General features: G+C 40.1%; 1 protein-coding gene across 1 annotated transcript in view; it reads left to right on the forward strand.

The window, feature by feature from the left end:
* Positions 1–15,166: 15,166 nt before the first annotated feature.
* GPR149 (G protein-coupled receptor 149) overlaps positions 15,167–17,196 on the forward strand; it is a 28,437-nt gene continuing 26,407 nt past the window's right edge. The window contains 3 exon segments of the mRNA XM_009333946.1: positions 15,167–16,135; positions 17,139–17,193; position 17,196. The exon segment at position 17,196 is cut by the window's right edge and continues 125 nt beyond it. Coding sequence (XP_009332221.1) covers positions 15,167–16,135; positions 17,139–17,193; position 17,196 — 1,025 coding nt within the window.

Below are 17,196 nucleotides of genomic sequence, written 5' to 3' on the forward strand. Positions count from 1 at the left end.
TAGCTTAAAGCTCCAAATGCGATTTACGTACTCCTCCTGTGCCCGGGCACCATGGCAAAGCGATCAGGATTTGGAGCATCTAAATGAGAGGCCTGCATTTAAATTCCTGTGACAGCCAGTTGCATGAGTAGGTGCACAGGCGTTTTGAGAATTTGGTCACTTTTGGTGTATAAATGCACACCATTTTTTTTCCAGCCCTTTGTGCCTGATGCTTCCCCAGTGAGCCAGGGTAACAGAACACAGTACCCAGTTTTTGCAGTAACGTAATGGGAGATATTTCAGACTTCTGCCGCAGTTCAAAACAGCCCAGCTGGGACTTCTGAGCTTGGTTTATGTCTGTCCTCTCCAGCACCTCTGTGTGTAGTTCGCGGGAATCAAGCTGGCATCAGCTCAGCCTGCTGCAGTGTTTTACCTTGTATTGCCAGATCGGCTGCACTGAAATACACTGTACTGACTGCAAGCTAGTGTAGGGGGAGTGTCGTGTTCCCAGTTGTGGTTGTTATACCAACAGCAACGTTAATGAAAACTCAGCCTTGCCTTTTGAATACATAGTTAAGTTTTTCATCAGTCCCAGGGGGTAAGATAAACATATGAATTGAAAAGATTCAGTGTTTGAAAATAACCTAATGTTCTTCTCAAGCATTTTTGCTTTTCTCTTTCTCTGAAACCTTAAATCTCCGAGAGGAGTTATGCATGGTTTCCATCTAGCCTGATAAAGTAAGATTTTTATGTTTTCCATAAAACTTTCCATAGTATCTTAGTATCTCGCTGACACACTATGTCCAGTTTATGCTGGTGCTAAGCCTGGATTCTGCAGTCCCTTTATCACAATTTGAGTCTCAGAAATTGCAGATCAGAGAGGCTGGACCTGTCACTGCATTTGAAAGGCTGTTTTCTAAGTGTGATTTTATCTTGTTTGGGAGGTTTTTGTTCACAATTTCATTAAAATATGCATGAGTTCTTTCTCTTGACTAGAATCGTTAAGAAAATGCTTGATGCCCAGTGGCATAGCTCTGCACTTCCCTTCTTGCTGGATCTTCTATTATTCCACATGTTCCTAATCTGGTAATTGTTTTAGTTCTGTAAATTAGCAGCTTTAAATAACATTACTGGGAAAGATCAAACTGCAATATCAAAGAAGAAAGCTTCATTATAAGTGTGCTGAAAATTCTAGGAAATATTTATACCTTTGTTGTCTTGTTTTTCTTGGAATTACAGTATCTGTAATTTGGTAGTAAACATGCAGTTTTAAAAGCCTGCTGGGCTTTCCTGGCTCATATTTCACTAAAGTTGATAAACAAAACCTCCCTGCTTCAGCGTGTGCAGAATTGAGCCAAAAAAGGAATTATGACAAAGAAGGTGGAATTTCCAAACCTAATATTTAATTTCTTTTCATTTATTAGCTTTCTAACTTGTATAAACAAAAGTATTTTGCTTTGAGCAAGGCAGAGAAATAAAAGCAACTCTTCACTAATGCCGTCTTCTGGAGGACACCATAGAAGTATGCTATTTTGTATTCCAGATGTTGGGTTTTAGCTACACAAGTAAGTTGCAACATTCAAGTGAGGAGGTGATTTCTTACCTGAGACCGGCACTGAAAATCCTCACAATGAACCTTCCAAGATTTGTGTGCAGATATTCTGCAGCATGGAATAGAACTGGAAGTTTTTAGGATTTCTTATGTGAGATGTAACATGTCCTTAGGGCTTACTGTAACCGGGGCTGAGCTTACTACAGTACTGAAACATTTGTAAGAAAACTTCTTTAATTACTTCCAGTTTACTATTAGAAAAACAGTTTGCAGAATCAGCCTATAACTTGGAACATGCATTTGGAAATACCTGCTCCTCTGTTTACAATGCAAAAGAGTTTATTTAATAAGTATATGGATTTAGGGTATTGTTTTATTGCCTGTATGATGTCTTGTCATTGTCCTTGCCAAACTGAATTCTACGTAGACTGTTAAAATTTGTTTCAATTACTGAAAATTTAAAATATTAAAATAGATTTCAAGGCTGAATTAAAACATCCATGTAACCTATAGTTTTGTGAACTGGTGGTAAAATTATCCTGTTAGTTTAGTCAGACTATTTTAAAGCCTCTGAAGCCCCTTTAGTATTCTTTATCTTGTACCCATTATTCAGTAGTTATACCCAGGATTTCGTGGTTTGTTTACAGTACTATCATTCATTATTTGGGTTTATTGCTGTGTTATGAATTCTAATATAAGGTGTACTATTTTCAAAAGTACGTAGTGATGTAGGATCCTGTTACCTTTTTTCCCTGTATTTTTTATAGAACTTTATTTTAAAGTCACTCAGATACCTTTTAAAATACCACATCAAATACTACATAATAAAGTAGTCAGTTCTTCAGTGTCATCTCCTATTAAGTTTGTTAATTTTGTTATTGAAGTAGGCTGAGTAGATGAGCTTCATTCATGTTTATATTGTTTCAGCTAGTGCAGTCTGATGAAGACAGCAGGATTACTGTGCTAAAGTAAACAAATTGCTTGTGTGGCAAAGAGGACAGGAAAGGAAGAGGTGGAACAGGGAGTGTTCCAGGCTAGTCCAGATGGTCGTCGTTAGAGCACTTTTCTGAGAGGTGGATAGCCCAGGTTCTGCTTTTTTCCTGCATTTTATTATTATGTGGCAAAACTGTATATAAAGCAACTTGCGGGATAGATATTAACAGGTATCCAGTGAATAGTTTGGTAATAATATAGACATAAATAAGTTTAATCTTTGTTACTAAAGAAACACATTTTGTATGTATGTGAAAAATACCTCAACTTCCTGCTTTTATTATAATGTACTAGATGCCACATCTTCCATGTTACTTAGCTAACCATAAAAGTTAATGAGTAAATGTGTAAACTGTAAATAGGACTTTGCAGGTGTGTGACAAATTTTGAAAATTAGTCCATATTTATTTAGATACACAAACGAGGACTTCAGATTTTACATTTACTTGAAAACATTTATGACTCTGGTGTTAATTCAGTTAAGTTAAATTTGAAAAGTTAAAGATTACCCCTTTTGAATTCTACAGTTCAACATTTGAATAGTTCTGTACCTAAAATTTTAACTTATCTCGTTAATTTCAGTGAGATATTGTGGCCTGTCTTGAGGGCTGTTTCACTGGCTCAGATTGCTTTGTATATGTTAACGGCAAGTGACTTGTCATTTAGACACCATTCAATTAGTACAATTAAAGTAAAAGTAACTTTCCCAGAAAACTGTTCTGAACCTCCACTATGAATTTGCTAACAACTGATATAGCCTATCCAGTTGGAAGGGACGGATGAGTATTTAAGTCTTCTATTAATCATGGCATTTTACCTAGCTAAGTAAAGACAATGAAACTTCCTATCCTTGGTCTCTCTTCTTTACATCTCTCCTTAAAGAAAAACATATATTAACAAGTTTATGCAAGCTGGAAGGGCTTAAACTGTGCTGTGAAATTAAGAGGTAGAGGTGATGATGTTGGAGAAAATCTGTGGTGATGTGATTTTGTGGAGGATTTAATTCTCAGGGAAACATTGGCCCTTTTAAAATGTCTATCACACAGCTGAGAGAGTAAGGCTGACAAATTGAAAAGGTTAGTAATCTAATGACTCAGTGTTTTCCCAACATCAAGAGAAATTAATTATCAGCTGAGAAGTTCAAAAGACTAACCCTGAACTCCTTTGTTGATGATGTCCATAGAAAATTGAAAAACCTTAAATTCCTTGCATTCACAGATACTCTAACAGAGGCTGTGTTCATCCCTTGTGACTACTTTCACCTCTAGGTAGCTCTCCAGAGTAAGAGCTCACTTATATAGAGTTTTCTCAGTTGGGATATTTTGCTTTTTTAGACATGCCTATAAACTTATTTTTTCATAAGCAGATCCATTGTTGAAAATTTTGTAGGAAAGGCTGGCTTGAAGAGTGGACACCATTGTTAAAGCTGATAGAACAGTTTTCAAATAGATTATGAAAAGCAATATAATTGCTTTGAAAAATGTGATATGACAGAAAGTTCTCTGTCTTTCTACAAACTCCAGCTGCAGGAAAACATCTCATAGACCTTCATGCAAAGCTAACTGAAATCAATGGGAATCTAACAGACTTTATTAATTGTCCCTTTGGTATGAATTGGTACACAGGTCCAAATTAATTTCTGACTTGACTTTATAAATTTGACTGGAGCTATCATAGGTAACTAAGTTTCTATTTCAGTATTGTCGGTTAAAACATTTTGCAACCTATTCCTTGCAAGAAAGAAAGGAAAGGGAAATATTTGTGATATATTGAGCTAGTTTTTTTAAATCATGCTACATAAATAACATCAAAAAATATAAAACCAAAAACAGTAGAGGAAGGTATACAAGTTACATCCATAGCAATGAAAATAGCTTTAGGTGGAACTTATGATGAGTGCTCAATGAAGAGAAATCATCTCTGAATAAAGGACATGCACAACTTGCACTGGCTCCAGTGGGGCAAGGAACAAGCTTTGAGCCTGTCTCCGCTTGTCACGTACAACTTCTGTCAGACTGATTAAATGTTTCCATGAGCTCAGGTCTGCTGCTGACTCACTCTGCTGTAACTGTTACGTGTCACTGGAAGCTGCATGGATCATCTGGGAATCTGCACTGACAACTCTCTTGTTTTGAAAGTTGTGTCTGGTTTGCATGATATATTTAGTTCCTTTGCTGGTGATCAGTTTATTTAAATTATTCAGTATTACTGCTTTTAAAATGAAAGATGAGTTTCTTTGTCAAAAAAGTATGGAAGTACTCTGTGACTGCTTCTACCAAAATCACAGCCTCACCCAGAATATTTTTTAAAAGGTTGAGCATAGAGTTTAGGTCACTTATCAGCTTAGTGGGATACAACACACCAGGGCGGAGAGTTTTGTCTTACACTTGTAGGTGCTTGCAAATCAGAAAACCAGCAAACAGCCTAGTGCATTTTTTCATACTGTGAGCATCCCTTCCTCAGACGACATGTGGGAGTTAGACTTTGCTGTCGAGAGCGGTGACACTGACCATGCCAGAGTGTTTCTTCAAGGCACAGAATCCCAGGTGAGTTGAGGCTGGCAGGCAACCCTGGAGCTCCCCCATCGCTCCCCTGCTCAGGCAGGGTCAGCAACAGCAGGGTGCCCAGGGCTGTGTCTGGCAGAAGGTGTATATTTCCAAGGATGGAGATCCGTAGCCTTTTTGGGCAACCTATGCCACCTGCACAGTTAAAAAGCTTTTTCTTTGTGAAGCAAGAATGTGAAGACAGAGATATATTGACTAACCCTATTAGTTTGCATCCAGAATTGGAAAAAATAATCAATTCAAATTGTTTTAACTGTTCCATTTTGTGCTATCTCAGGTCATCATAGGTGCACTTTTCTCTCACCAAGTGTCAAGAGAGTTTACACCAAGCAGCTCTTTATGTTGGGAGGATGGAGGACATAGCATGAGAGATTGATTAAAGAGAATAAAATAATTCCTATGAGGGTTGTTGTTGAAATACAAGTCAAGTCCTTTTAGGTTTTGTTAATGCAAGTGAAAATATAACTATATTATATGACTTTATATATGCTTCACAGGGACAAGGCAATCAGTGGATTAGCAGCACCTTGCCTCTGAGAAGACTTGACTCCCAGGGTTTGCTCAGTTTGTAAGAACATTATTAATCTCCATTCCATAATGCACAGTATAAGGAGACACACTGCCTGTGCAAGGGTTCTAGTACCTGTTTTACATCTCTTTTTCTTGTGCTGCATCTGCTTGCTTTTCTTACAGCTACCTTTCCTCCCTAAGTGATAGTGGCAGGAAGCATTGCTTCAATAACTCCTGCTCCATAGCACCGATCTAGCTTATTTTATGGAATTTACAGTGCATTTGCTGGAGATCCATCCACCTTGCCAGCCCTTTTGACAGCAGGTGTGGAGTTGGCTCCGTAACACGATGCCTTTGCAGCACCAATCAGTAGTAATTTTTAATAATGTTCAGCAATTCCCACAGTGGGGTTGAAGGTTACCCATCAAAGCCATGTGATCGAGAGTCTTTAAAGTCAGTTGTAGTTCCTGGGGTTTGCTTTATAGGCCTGCAGAAAGCTGCCCGTATAGAGGATGTGAGCCTATATCCGTCCTTTGTCAGTATTGTGTTAGATTTGTCATAATCTTCTTTGAAATTATTTTGAGGTTCATGAAGATTTAATTTTTTTTCCCTCTCTTCTAAAATGCAATATTCATATTGGGGGTAAAAAATGAAGAAGATTTTTCTTACTCTGTTCCAAGACTGAACACAGAAAATATCAGACATCTCACCAGAGAGATGGATTTTGTGGTAACTCTGGCATTATTTTTCAGCTCCCATATATACATATAACTTGGTCTGACTTTAAATAACTAATGGAGTTAATGGCTGAATCCAGACAAACTCTGAAAATTTTGAGGTTGAATAATCATCATGCATAGGGTGAAACAGTTCTGAATGACCTTCTTCTTTTCATTCTGTCTTTATTCAGAGGGCATCTCTGAAGTTGGTGGGAAAATGCCCCACTATCTCAAAATTGTGCGTCTTGTCCTTTTCTATACATTTCTTTTTCTCTGATTTCTCCTCAATGCCAAAGTATATTCTTCATAGATTTTACAAAACAACAACTGTCAGATCTTTTAGGTCACAATACAGAAGCTTTGTGCCCCTGCATTGGAAACTTGTCGTCTAGTTAGAAACGGCCTCAGAACCTGTTGAGCAGTTGACAAAAATAGGAGTTTGTTATGAAAACTAGGTAATGATAAATGTATTTACAGGAGACCAATGTGTTTGTTTTGCTTCTTGTTGGTGTAACACAGGCTGTTACATTACTAATTCAGCCCTTATGTGAAAAATAACCTTATTGAGAACCACTAGGTCCCTGTTATGTTAACTACTCAAAATGATATTGAAATGACTGGAAAGGGAAATGGGTTTTGGGAGGAATGTATGTTTTCTTCTTAAATAATGCATATTCTTAAGCTCAACTAGTAAAGGTTTGTTATCAGTGCCCATCTTAGTTAACTTAGTTTGTGCAAATCTATGAGATGATACCAAACATCAGATTATACTGCACAGTTTAAAAGGGAAGGTCTTCTATGTGACCTGAATTTTGAGCTGATAGTTACAGATAAAGGCACTCAGGCAATTCCCAGCATCTCCAAAGCAAACTGTTGATGCTGTTGCTGCTCTGGGGATAGGACCAGCCCTAACATTGGAATATTAAAATTGGTGGTAATATTGATAGGCTTAGGGGAATATTCCTGAGGAGTGAAAGTAACACAAGGTAGCTTTGGGGTTTGACAGACTGTGTTTTAGCAAAGGTTTTATGGAATTCATGGGGGAAGAATGATAGTGTCCATCACCCAGAATATTAATGCTGTGCAGAAGCACCAGAGCTAGAGATGGGTAACCAGCAGAGCAGGATGTAACTGTCTTGGCAGAGTGCAAAATAGCGTAGCTGCCTTGCTTCATGTACCTGAGGGAGCTGACAGACAGAAAGCCCAAACGTCTCTTCATGTTGCATTGCCTCATGATCTGGTGACCTTTGGCCTTGCACAATGTTTTTTGTAAATACTTTACAGACAAAAATCGACTTACTGAAAAGTGAAGTTTGTTTAGAAAAATCTGAAACTAAAAACCATCATAATCTGAAGTGAACATTTTCTTTCTCAAACACGTACCACCTAGTGAGAGGGAGTTGGAAAGTACAACTGATTTCTTTTGTAGTCTGCAGTATTCCTTCCTTGCCGTGCTTCAGATTTCATGAAAACACTGTCCTTTTGATGAGCTCATCCTTCAATTAAACCCTTCCGTTAAAAAAGTAAAAATTCTTTCATGAGAGGAAAGATTTCATTTTGTATTCCAATATCCTCTTTTACTACCTTTTTCACCCTTTCCAATACAAACTCAGTCATCCTTTACATCAGCAAAGCTAACAGACCTTTTTACTGTCACTCAAAATTAATTAGCAGCCCTTTCTTTATTCAGTACTCTAAAAACACTTCAAAAACACATGCACATGTGGTTACCCTTTGAGGAAGAAGTTAGAGGATATGGCTATGTTACGAAGTGTGATTTCTAGGGACTCCAGAACACAGATATTGCAGAAAGCAGTGGCTAGAGCCGGCACATGCATTCTCAGCCCATATAACTTTTCATATCTTTTCAAATTTATTAAAGCTATGGAAAAGAAAGTTTTTTTTTTTCCCAACAGTCGTATGGAATATCTGAAATCCACCAAATGTGCTTTATCTCCTGTATTTCTTTTACAGTATCAGTTGTGGGTTTTTTCAGCTTTACCCCAGACTCTCTTTTTTTCCTATTTTTCCAAACTTTTCCAAAGCTTCAAGTTAGAATAGAAATCTTCCTAAGGAAGTCCCAGAAAAATCTCTACACTCTAAGCAGCCTTCTCGAATGAGCGAGCTTAAGAAATTTCCCTGTAGCCTTTTCTCATTCAGGCTGGCGAAAGGCTGCCATCTTCCTGCAGAGCTGCTCCTGTCCTTGGGGCTCCTCCTCTGGGAAAGAGCAGCATGTTTCTGCTACTGTGCTTATTTGGAGAAGGAGTACTAGTCTGCTGCACAAAAATCATCTCTTCCCTTAAAGTAAAGCCCCTTAAAGTCTCTGTAATGTATGTTCAGAATAGGGAGGATTCCCTTTTTGTTAAAAAAGATGTTTTCTTTGTTTTTACATACAGTAAGCTGTGTCCTATGCTTTGTCCACATTCTTTGGGTATCATTTATGATAACATTTATATTTGTGGTTTCAGGGCAAAGCAACGCATAAAATACTGGTTTCTTTGCAAAAATATTTGGTGAATAATAATATATTTTCAGGAAACAGGTCAGTGCTAGAAAGGTAATAGTTTCGTTGGTATAGAACTCAGTTTCATCCTAACTCCTGGGGCTGAATTTCCTGGTCTGCTCATTCAGCCTTCCTTGAAGGTGAGTGGGAGAGAAGATGATCAGGAAGTAACAATGGAAAGAGAAATGAAGGGCTAAGAGCACCCACTGCAGAGCTCTTGAGACTATACAGCAGGCAGTGAAATGTGCAAACAGTATTACGAATGGCTCTTGTGGTCATTAATTTTATTACCATTGAAGGAAGTTCTACATATACAGCTGATTTTCCTGCTGCTTCCCAATGGGGTCATAGCTAGGTCACTCAAAGGCATATGCCTTCTTCCTTTTTTCCCCCCTCCCTTCAGAAAGAGATAATTATTTCTTCCCAGCTGTTTGGATTCTCCAGTTAACTCTCTCAGTGCAATTTTCCACAGTAGTGTGATATTACTGCTGCCCAGCTCCTGCTAGATTGCACAACATTTGCTTTTTCTCCAAAATGCCACACAAATTTTGCAGTGTCTAAAATAGGAGTGATTACTGAGCACAATGTTACATTTACTGGATTTGTTCCGTGATTAGGTATGATCGCGCTAATACAGCTGCATTACGGGTGTTCTACTGGTAGTAGAGCTGTGCAGCAAAATTAAAAGCATTCATATCATGCTGTTCCATGAATTATATTCATAGCCTGCTGTGCTCTCTATTAGAAAGAAAACAGTAACTGTGAGGTGTACTGAAGAATTGCTTCCCTGCTAGCTGTCTGTCTCCTCCTATCAATTCGGTGAGCCAGTGGCTGCTCAATAAAAGTGACATTTTGAAGTGTTTTTTCTCAAGAGGGCAATTACGCCGCACCTAGCAGAATGTCTTACTCTCCGTGCTATCTAGAATTGAGCTTCTCTCCACTTTGGTAGCTGCAGATTTTGCTACTGTCTCTCTGTCTTGCCAGAGAAATAACACCTTCCTGACTCGAACTGTCCCTTTCTCCTCCTTGTATACACTGCATACTTTATAGCTCTTCCCTTTCAGCATTGCCATCCTGGAATTATTATTTTATAATTGCTTGTTTCTCTTCTAGTTCGTTTCACTTTGGACATTTCCTGAATAACAGCACATAATCATCTCTGATAGTATGCATACAGCGCAACCCAGATGGATTCATGCTCATCTCTCAGCCATCTTGTTTATTGCCAACCTCACTGAAGTGCTGGCACTATTTTAGTTTCCCATTGGCATGCTGTTTATAGACTTCTGAAAGTCTTGGGGAAAGACGCACACCATGATTATACCTCACCCAGTGGACGCTTCGGGGCTTACTCACTTTTAGCTCTATTTGTCTCTTACTAATTCTGTAATTCTCCAAAAACGTTCAGTTCATTGCAGTCTCAATCTACTGTCTATATTTACAGCATGGAAGCAAAAACTAAAGTTAGGGAGCTCTGGCAATGGGCACTGCTTAATACTGGCCCATCTGCTCAGAGAGCGCACTACCTCACGGAGGGACAGGCTGTGACATGCTACTGCAAGTAACGGTAACCTGTTAGTTTCAAAAGGAGCATCTGCACAGCAAGGTTCTGTTTCGCTTGAGTTAGAACTGGTGCAGTCCTGCCCATAATGAGCACATAAGTTAAATCATATTTTTAGATTTAATGCAATTACTCCTGATTTACATTGCTCTAATTGCTCCTAATCAGTAAGCACCCTTTTCCTACAGCACAGCAATACAGCTGCAGCGGAAATGGATTAAGTATAAGAGTATCTGCCTTTTACTAGAAGCCACCATTGATTTAATTCATCCGGGGCAAATAGCTAGATGAAATATTTAGCTGCAGTTTAACCATCTTGTGTCTGAGAGTGATTTCTGAGTCCTTCAGACCAAAAATGATCATTTAGTTTGACATCTTTTTAAAAGTCTGTTAAAAAAATTCTAGAAAAAAATAAAACATTTTCTTTCACATGTTATTGAGGAATAAATTACAAAGACATTTATGGAATTTTTTATATATACATTTATGCCTGGCACAGAGGTTATATAACCTTCTGAAATGAAATATTTGTACAGCTGCTGTAATAACCTTGTCTCTCTTGAGTGACAAAAGGAAGCAAAACCATAAGTCAAAGCTTAGCTTAGTGCAAGGTATGAAAATAAAATGCGACTCATACACTAAATAGGATAAATTTTTAATACCCTATTTGTTGATTGTATTTTATGAATGGTGAATATTTGATTCTCTTTACAAGCATTTCTGAATTGTTACATGCAGTTTGTCTCTTAGAAATCCTTTCATAGACTGTCAAGTAGGGCTGACTCTTCCTTTAAAGAGACATTGTTGTGCAGTGCTGTTAGAAATGAGGCCAGAGAGGAGATTTCCATGCCTAATGTATTTTCTCTTTGTGATCATTCCCTAGCAAAGAGAATTCACACCAGGATAAAGGATATATACTTATATTGGAAGGGACAGTATTTGTATTAGGAACCTCCCATAATTCAGGAGGCTCAATGCAGAGAAGAAAGGAAATAGGTAGGAAGGATCTTAATCTACAAATTCATGCCTACCTTCACACAGTCCAAGCCAAGGGCACAGCAGCAGACAAAGGTGTCTCTTTCTTTCTCTTGGTTTCTGCAAGATCATTACCTGTGGCTTTTTGGCAGTGCTGTATTATTCTAACACTGTTTCTTTAGAAAATCTGGGAGAATGGGGGTTGTGATGACACTGTCTACCTCTCTGCTCGCTCACCTGTCCTTGCCACCCCCAGCCCTAGCTGAGTCTGTTCACTAATTTCAGGGAAATTTGGGAGTGAAATTACAACTGCAAAGATAGTGTTCCTGTAAGTTTTGAAAGATTGCAATATAAACTCATCCTTCAGAAGAGATCAGAGAATCTAGTTCAGACTCATTTGCCCCAGCCACAAGAGAAGTTTCAGAGCTTAGACCTTACTGGGCGTGCAAGTCAACTACCTGGAGGCACAGCTCTGTGGAAAATCATGCTTCACTTTATAGAGTTGCTTGTTTCTTAACTACAGCCGAATTCTCTCTTTAGTTTTACAATGAAACTGATCTTTCTGTACATGTTTTATCAGAATTTATCAGTCATGTTAAAGAAAGATAAATAAGAGGGGAAGCTGCTTGAATTCATCACTCCTAAGACCTTCGGTTTATAACTATGAAGTGACCAGAGGAAAGAACATTTCACCGTATTGTAAGCTCTGGTAAAAGCTGCCACAGAGAATGGCAAGGTGCAGTTCATATAATAAAATACATTTGGTGGGAGGAGAAACTGAAGTGAGTAATACGTCATCTGCCTTGAATGGGTATGGCGATAAATAAAAGTGACTTCTTAAAAACACTGATGAGCATTTAATTCCAAATACAGGAAAGTATTCTGTGCCAAAGGGAAGGCACAGAATGGACTACTCTTAGCAAAGTGTCCAAAAATCTACAGAAAGGTGTAGAGGCTGTATATGCACAGCTAATAAAGCAAGGTCAGTAAGGTATGTGAAGAGGATTGTACTGAGGGAACTTTCAGAAAATTTGTGGTTGACATCTGCTGTCAGGGCTATTGGACATCCAGTGTAGGTATAATGACTCCGGATACAGGCGAAAAATTTTCCAAAGTAGGGAGAATAAATTTCCCAAGCATCATTAAAATTGTTTCTAAACACCCAGCAGTAACGTGGCAAGAGCAAATGAAGATGACACAGGCAATGGAAACAGGGAATTTAAGAATGGAAGTAACTGATCGCATATCAGGAAGCACTAGGACATGCCAGAGTGAATGAAGCTGGTTTCCTGCAGTTTAGCACCCAGGTTAACTGAAATTTCAGCTGAAGCTTTCTTTATAGTTGGAGTATTTATAAAGCCTCTGCTTTGTGTTCACTAGTTTCTAGTGAAGAGGGAACTCTGCTGCAGCCTGTCTCTTGTCTAGGGAGCCTGCTGTGATCTGTGGCCTCTGATCAGCTGCTCATTTTCATAAAACTTGTGGGAACTTAATAGCTTTTGCACCGCCAGATTGAGATGAAAACGATCATTTTGTCAAAAGGATTTGAGGGATGGGGCGTGAAAGAGAGAGACATGCGCAGGCATATATCCACACTCAGGCAGCGTGGTCATGTGTTTCCTGAGGAAGGCAGGCTAAAAAATAATGGTCCAAACAAGGGTGAATGATGCTTCTTTCTCTTCTTATCTCTTGACTGTACTTCTGACCAGGCTCACACTGTTAATCTTAAGATTTAGAACACTCTTCTTAATTTAAAGTTGACTTGCAGGGGCAGAGGTGACTATGATTTGTAAATAGAAGGAAATGAGCCCTGGCCTTTAGCTGGCACAGCACAGATTAACAATCAATAGTCCAGCAGGACATATAAATCACAAAAGCCAAGGCAAATCCTGTACAGTTAAAGGCCAGATGGATGGTCCAGATCCACGACTGTGCCTCGTGTGAAAGGCAGGATGGATGCTCCTCCCTTTGCAAATTTCTGACATGAGGGTTGACAGTTGGTCCTGATAAATAATGCAGAATCCTCAAAACAGAGGCAGCTGCAATGTGAATGGGAGAACGGAGAGGCAAAGGCTCCCGGTCAGGCTGCATAGGAGGAACATGGCTTCACAACAGGTCCTGCAATGAGGCTGTATGGGGCACAGGGGGTTGACTGGAACACCTAGCCTGTTTTGGAGCGTAAGTCTTCCCAGTGCCATGGCAGGGCAGCTTGGAAATTGGAAATGAAGGAGGGGTTATTCAGATAAGTTGTCATTGCCCTTAGCTCTGGTCCTTGTATTGTGGACTCTTGTCACACCATACAGCTGCAGCCACGCGTTCGTTCTCTCCCACTGCCTGTGCCATTTGGGGCTCCAGCACCTGGGAATCACTGTCTCCAACCCTGCCCTGCCTTGGCAGGAGGGAAAACACCCAAGCAATCCAGCTGTTGGCTTGACACAGCTAATGTGTTTCCAAGTGGGTAGAATTGAGCAAGGATCAGGTTGTTAATAACACAGATTTCTAACTGAGTGGATTTGTAATGTTACCCAGATTAGCAAGTAATTGCAGCAGCCTTACAACATTACCCTTAATCAGGAACTATTTGTCCTGCATCACCATCGCGTATTAGAACTCAAAGTGGTGCCAAAAAGAAAAGAGAGGCAGAGTCCTCCAAGAAGATTGCATTGAACCTATCTGTCCACTTAACACCTGAGTGTTGGAAATTTTGTCAGCTTATAAGTTTCGCCAGTTATAGCACCTTCTCAAGAGAAAACTTTCATAACATGCCAGAATGCACTTGGCTGTGATTCTATCCCTGTATTCAGCTAGAGCAGACAGTCAGCATTTGATGCGGCTCAGATTTGAATCATGCAGGGAATGAAAGTTTTGTAAACCCCAAACTGAGTTGAGATACCCCATAGGCAGGCAACACCTGGCTAACATGTATGGCAGTTATCTGTCATTAATGAAAGGTTGTCACTAAGTAACTATACGGTTAGCATCCATGTGCAGTGTGTGCACATACACAGGCACGCTTGCAGTGGGAGTAGGAGTACAGAAAGGCAGAGCAGACACACCCCTTCTGTTTCGTCTTTATAAAAGGCTCCTGCGGCTTTTCCGCGTGCTAAGCTTGGAGTGTAGAAGTGCAAAAGAATAAAAGCCGCACTCTAGCTCGTGATGCACAGCCCCAGAGCAGCCATGGGCTTTACGGGAATGACATTTACGGCTGACATCAGATCTGAGTATTTGCATTGGATTTCAGTGTCAGCATCGGAGGTGTGGCTTAGCAGGGACACTGTTTCAGTCTTCTGATCCAGCTAAGAGGCAGCTCCGTCTGAGAAGATACTCACTCCCCTCGGCTCTGCTATCCTGCTTGCATCTGACTCCTCCCTCCTGCAGCTCAGAACAGTGCAGGGTGAATCCAACAGCCTCTCATTTCTACTATGTTTCTCCCTGAGCTACTAGAGCTTGAACATACCTGATATTCTGCCTTCGTTTCAACTGAACTCGTGAGTAAGGCACATTGCCTGATATCTGTCAAAAGTGAATGGCATGTTATTACCTGAAGAGCCTGAATCTTCCAGTACTGAAAGGATTATGAAGAATTGCATTTTTCTCAGCATCTTTGATACTTCATTGTTGCCTGATTTTTTGAGAGCATGAGTTGTTCTGTTTATCAAGGGTGCTTTCACCTGAATGTTTCTTCATCGGATGCCACAAAAGAGAGTCTAGGAAAACAAAGAAACTTGTGATGTGGAGCTAACAGTTCTGGTTTCAGATAGTGAAAACTTGCAGAGTCAGTGAGAAGGCAAAGAAAAAAAATTGCCAAGGACAATGTCGGTAACGCCTAGTAACTTGTCACTCAATGGGACGAGCTTTTTCGCTGAAAATCATAGCATTATGGATAAGCCTAGCGAGCAGAAAACTTTGAATGTCTTTCTATTCTGCCTGACTTTTATCATTGCATTCATAGCACTCCTGGGCAGCATTTATTCACTAGTTTCCCTGCTGAAAATGCAAAACAAAACTACGGTTTCAATGATTGTGACCTCTTTGTCAATAGATGATTTGATCAGCATTGCGCCAGTGGTTATTTTCATGCTCACCCAGTGGTCCAGTGATGTCCTCCCCCAGCCTCTGTGCACCACCTCAGCACTAATATATTTATTCCAGGGCATTTCTAGCAACCTGAAAGGGTCTCTTATAGTTTCTTACAACTTCTACACCATCAACAAAACTGAGACAATGAGCTGCAGCACTTCCAAGCGACGAGTGAGCATGGTATGGGCCATTCTTACCATTTGGATTGTCAGTTTGCTGATCTGCATTTTGCCTCTCTGTGGTTGGGGCAAGTACATCCCCACCTCCTGGGGTTGCTTCACTGACTGTGCCAGTTCCTACATCTTGTTTTTATTTATTGTCTACTCACTGTGCTTTTGCCTCCTCACAGTGCTGTCTGTTCCTCTAACTTACCAGCTGTTGTGCTCAGATGGGCAACAGCTATTGCACATTGATTACCAGAAAATCTCTCGAGGCTACATCACCCCTGGGACACCTGCAGGCTGCAGTACTGCCACCCCATCTCTGTCACCGGTGGATCCTGTGGATAAAACCCTGAAGCATTTCCAAAACACATGTCCAAGCTCGGAGACAGTTTTTAGGAAAGGTGTGGCTGAGAGTAGTGTACTCGAGCCCCGTTGCATGAACAGCGTACAGAGCAGGAGCGTCACGGTGGGCTTCGCCCAGAAACGATTCTCACTGATTCTTGCATTGACAAAAGTCATTCTCTGGCTTCCAATGATGGTAAATCGTCAGATTGCTTTACTTTCTAATGTTTACTTACATTTAAATGGGATGTGAGTTGGTGTGCCATGTATTGAAATGGATGAACAGGAGCCGTTGCAATTGTTCCTTATAGTATAGTTTGAGCCAGCAAAAGTCCTTTTAAGCAGGTCTGTGTCACTACATGAATTTAACTGGCTTTCAGCAGATTTGGCAGAGCCTGATTCATCAGTATGTTACTCTATCATCACATCATTTGTATCACCTGAATACAGGGATTAATAAGGTCCACCCTTTTGTATTGCCAGCTCTCTGACAAACATTTATTCAGCATTATGGGGTCTGTGAATTGTACTAAGCTAGCTCTTCTGCCTCTCCTCACAGCTGTGAGTCATGTCCTTTGCCAGACTGGTTAAAAAATAGGAATTTGTTAGAAAAATGAGGTTTGCTTGCATCTTTGTAATCTCTGTAGCATTGGGGGGGGGTGGTAGGGAGTGCTGTCCATGTGCATGCACTAATATATTTGGGAACAGGTACATTCATGTATAATTAGAAAGGAGCCTGTTGAGAACACGGAACATGGGTCTGGGGCAGTGTTATCCCTGTCCCAGACTCAGCACCTGAGCTTCTCTCAGTGGAAAGGGAGCATTACAGAGCATCTGCAGTGCAGCCCTGCGTGGTCTTGTTCCCCATCAGGAGTTGGGGTTCCTCAGTACCATGCAGGAGAGACTGAGCTAGCAGTCTCTTCTAAGTTGCTTGGATTGTGAGTTGCTTGTTTTAATAGTGCTCAGGCATCTATATTTAGCTTAAGCAAGGGTTTTTCTGAGAAATGCAGAATGAGGAGAGCCTCTGTCAGTATGTTTTCTCCACTCTCTGTTAGGAACAAAATTGTTAGGCTCAGCAAACATTAATGACAACCTGTGTCTTTTACTTGTGTCATATTCATAGTGAGATGTTCTGTTTATTCCTGGAAGTATCTCATGTGCCTGAAGCAATTTAAATTTTGAAATGCTCTGCCTTTCAGATACAAATGGTTGTCCAGCACATCATTGGTTTTCAAAGCCTTTTATTTTAGACACTTA

Source organism: Pygoscelis adeliae, unplaced genomic scaffold (assembly GCF_000699105.1).
Source record: "Pygoscelis adeliae isolate BGI_AS28 unplaced genomic scaffold, ASM69910v1 Scaffold241, whole genome shotgun sequence".
NCBI classification, from domain to species: domain Eukaryota; kingdom Metazoa; phylum Chordata; class Aves; order Sphenisciformes; family Spheniscidae; genus Pygoscelis; species Pygoscelis adeliae.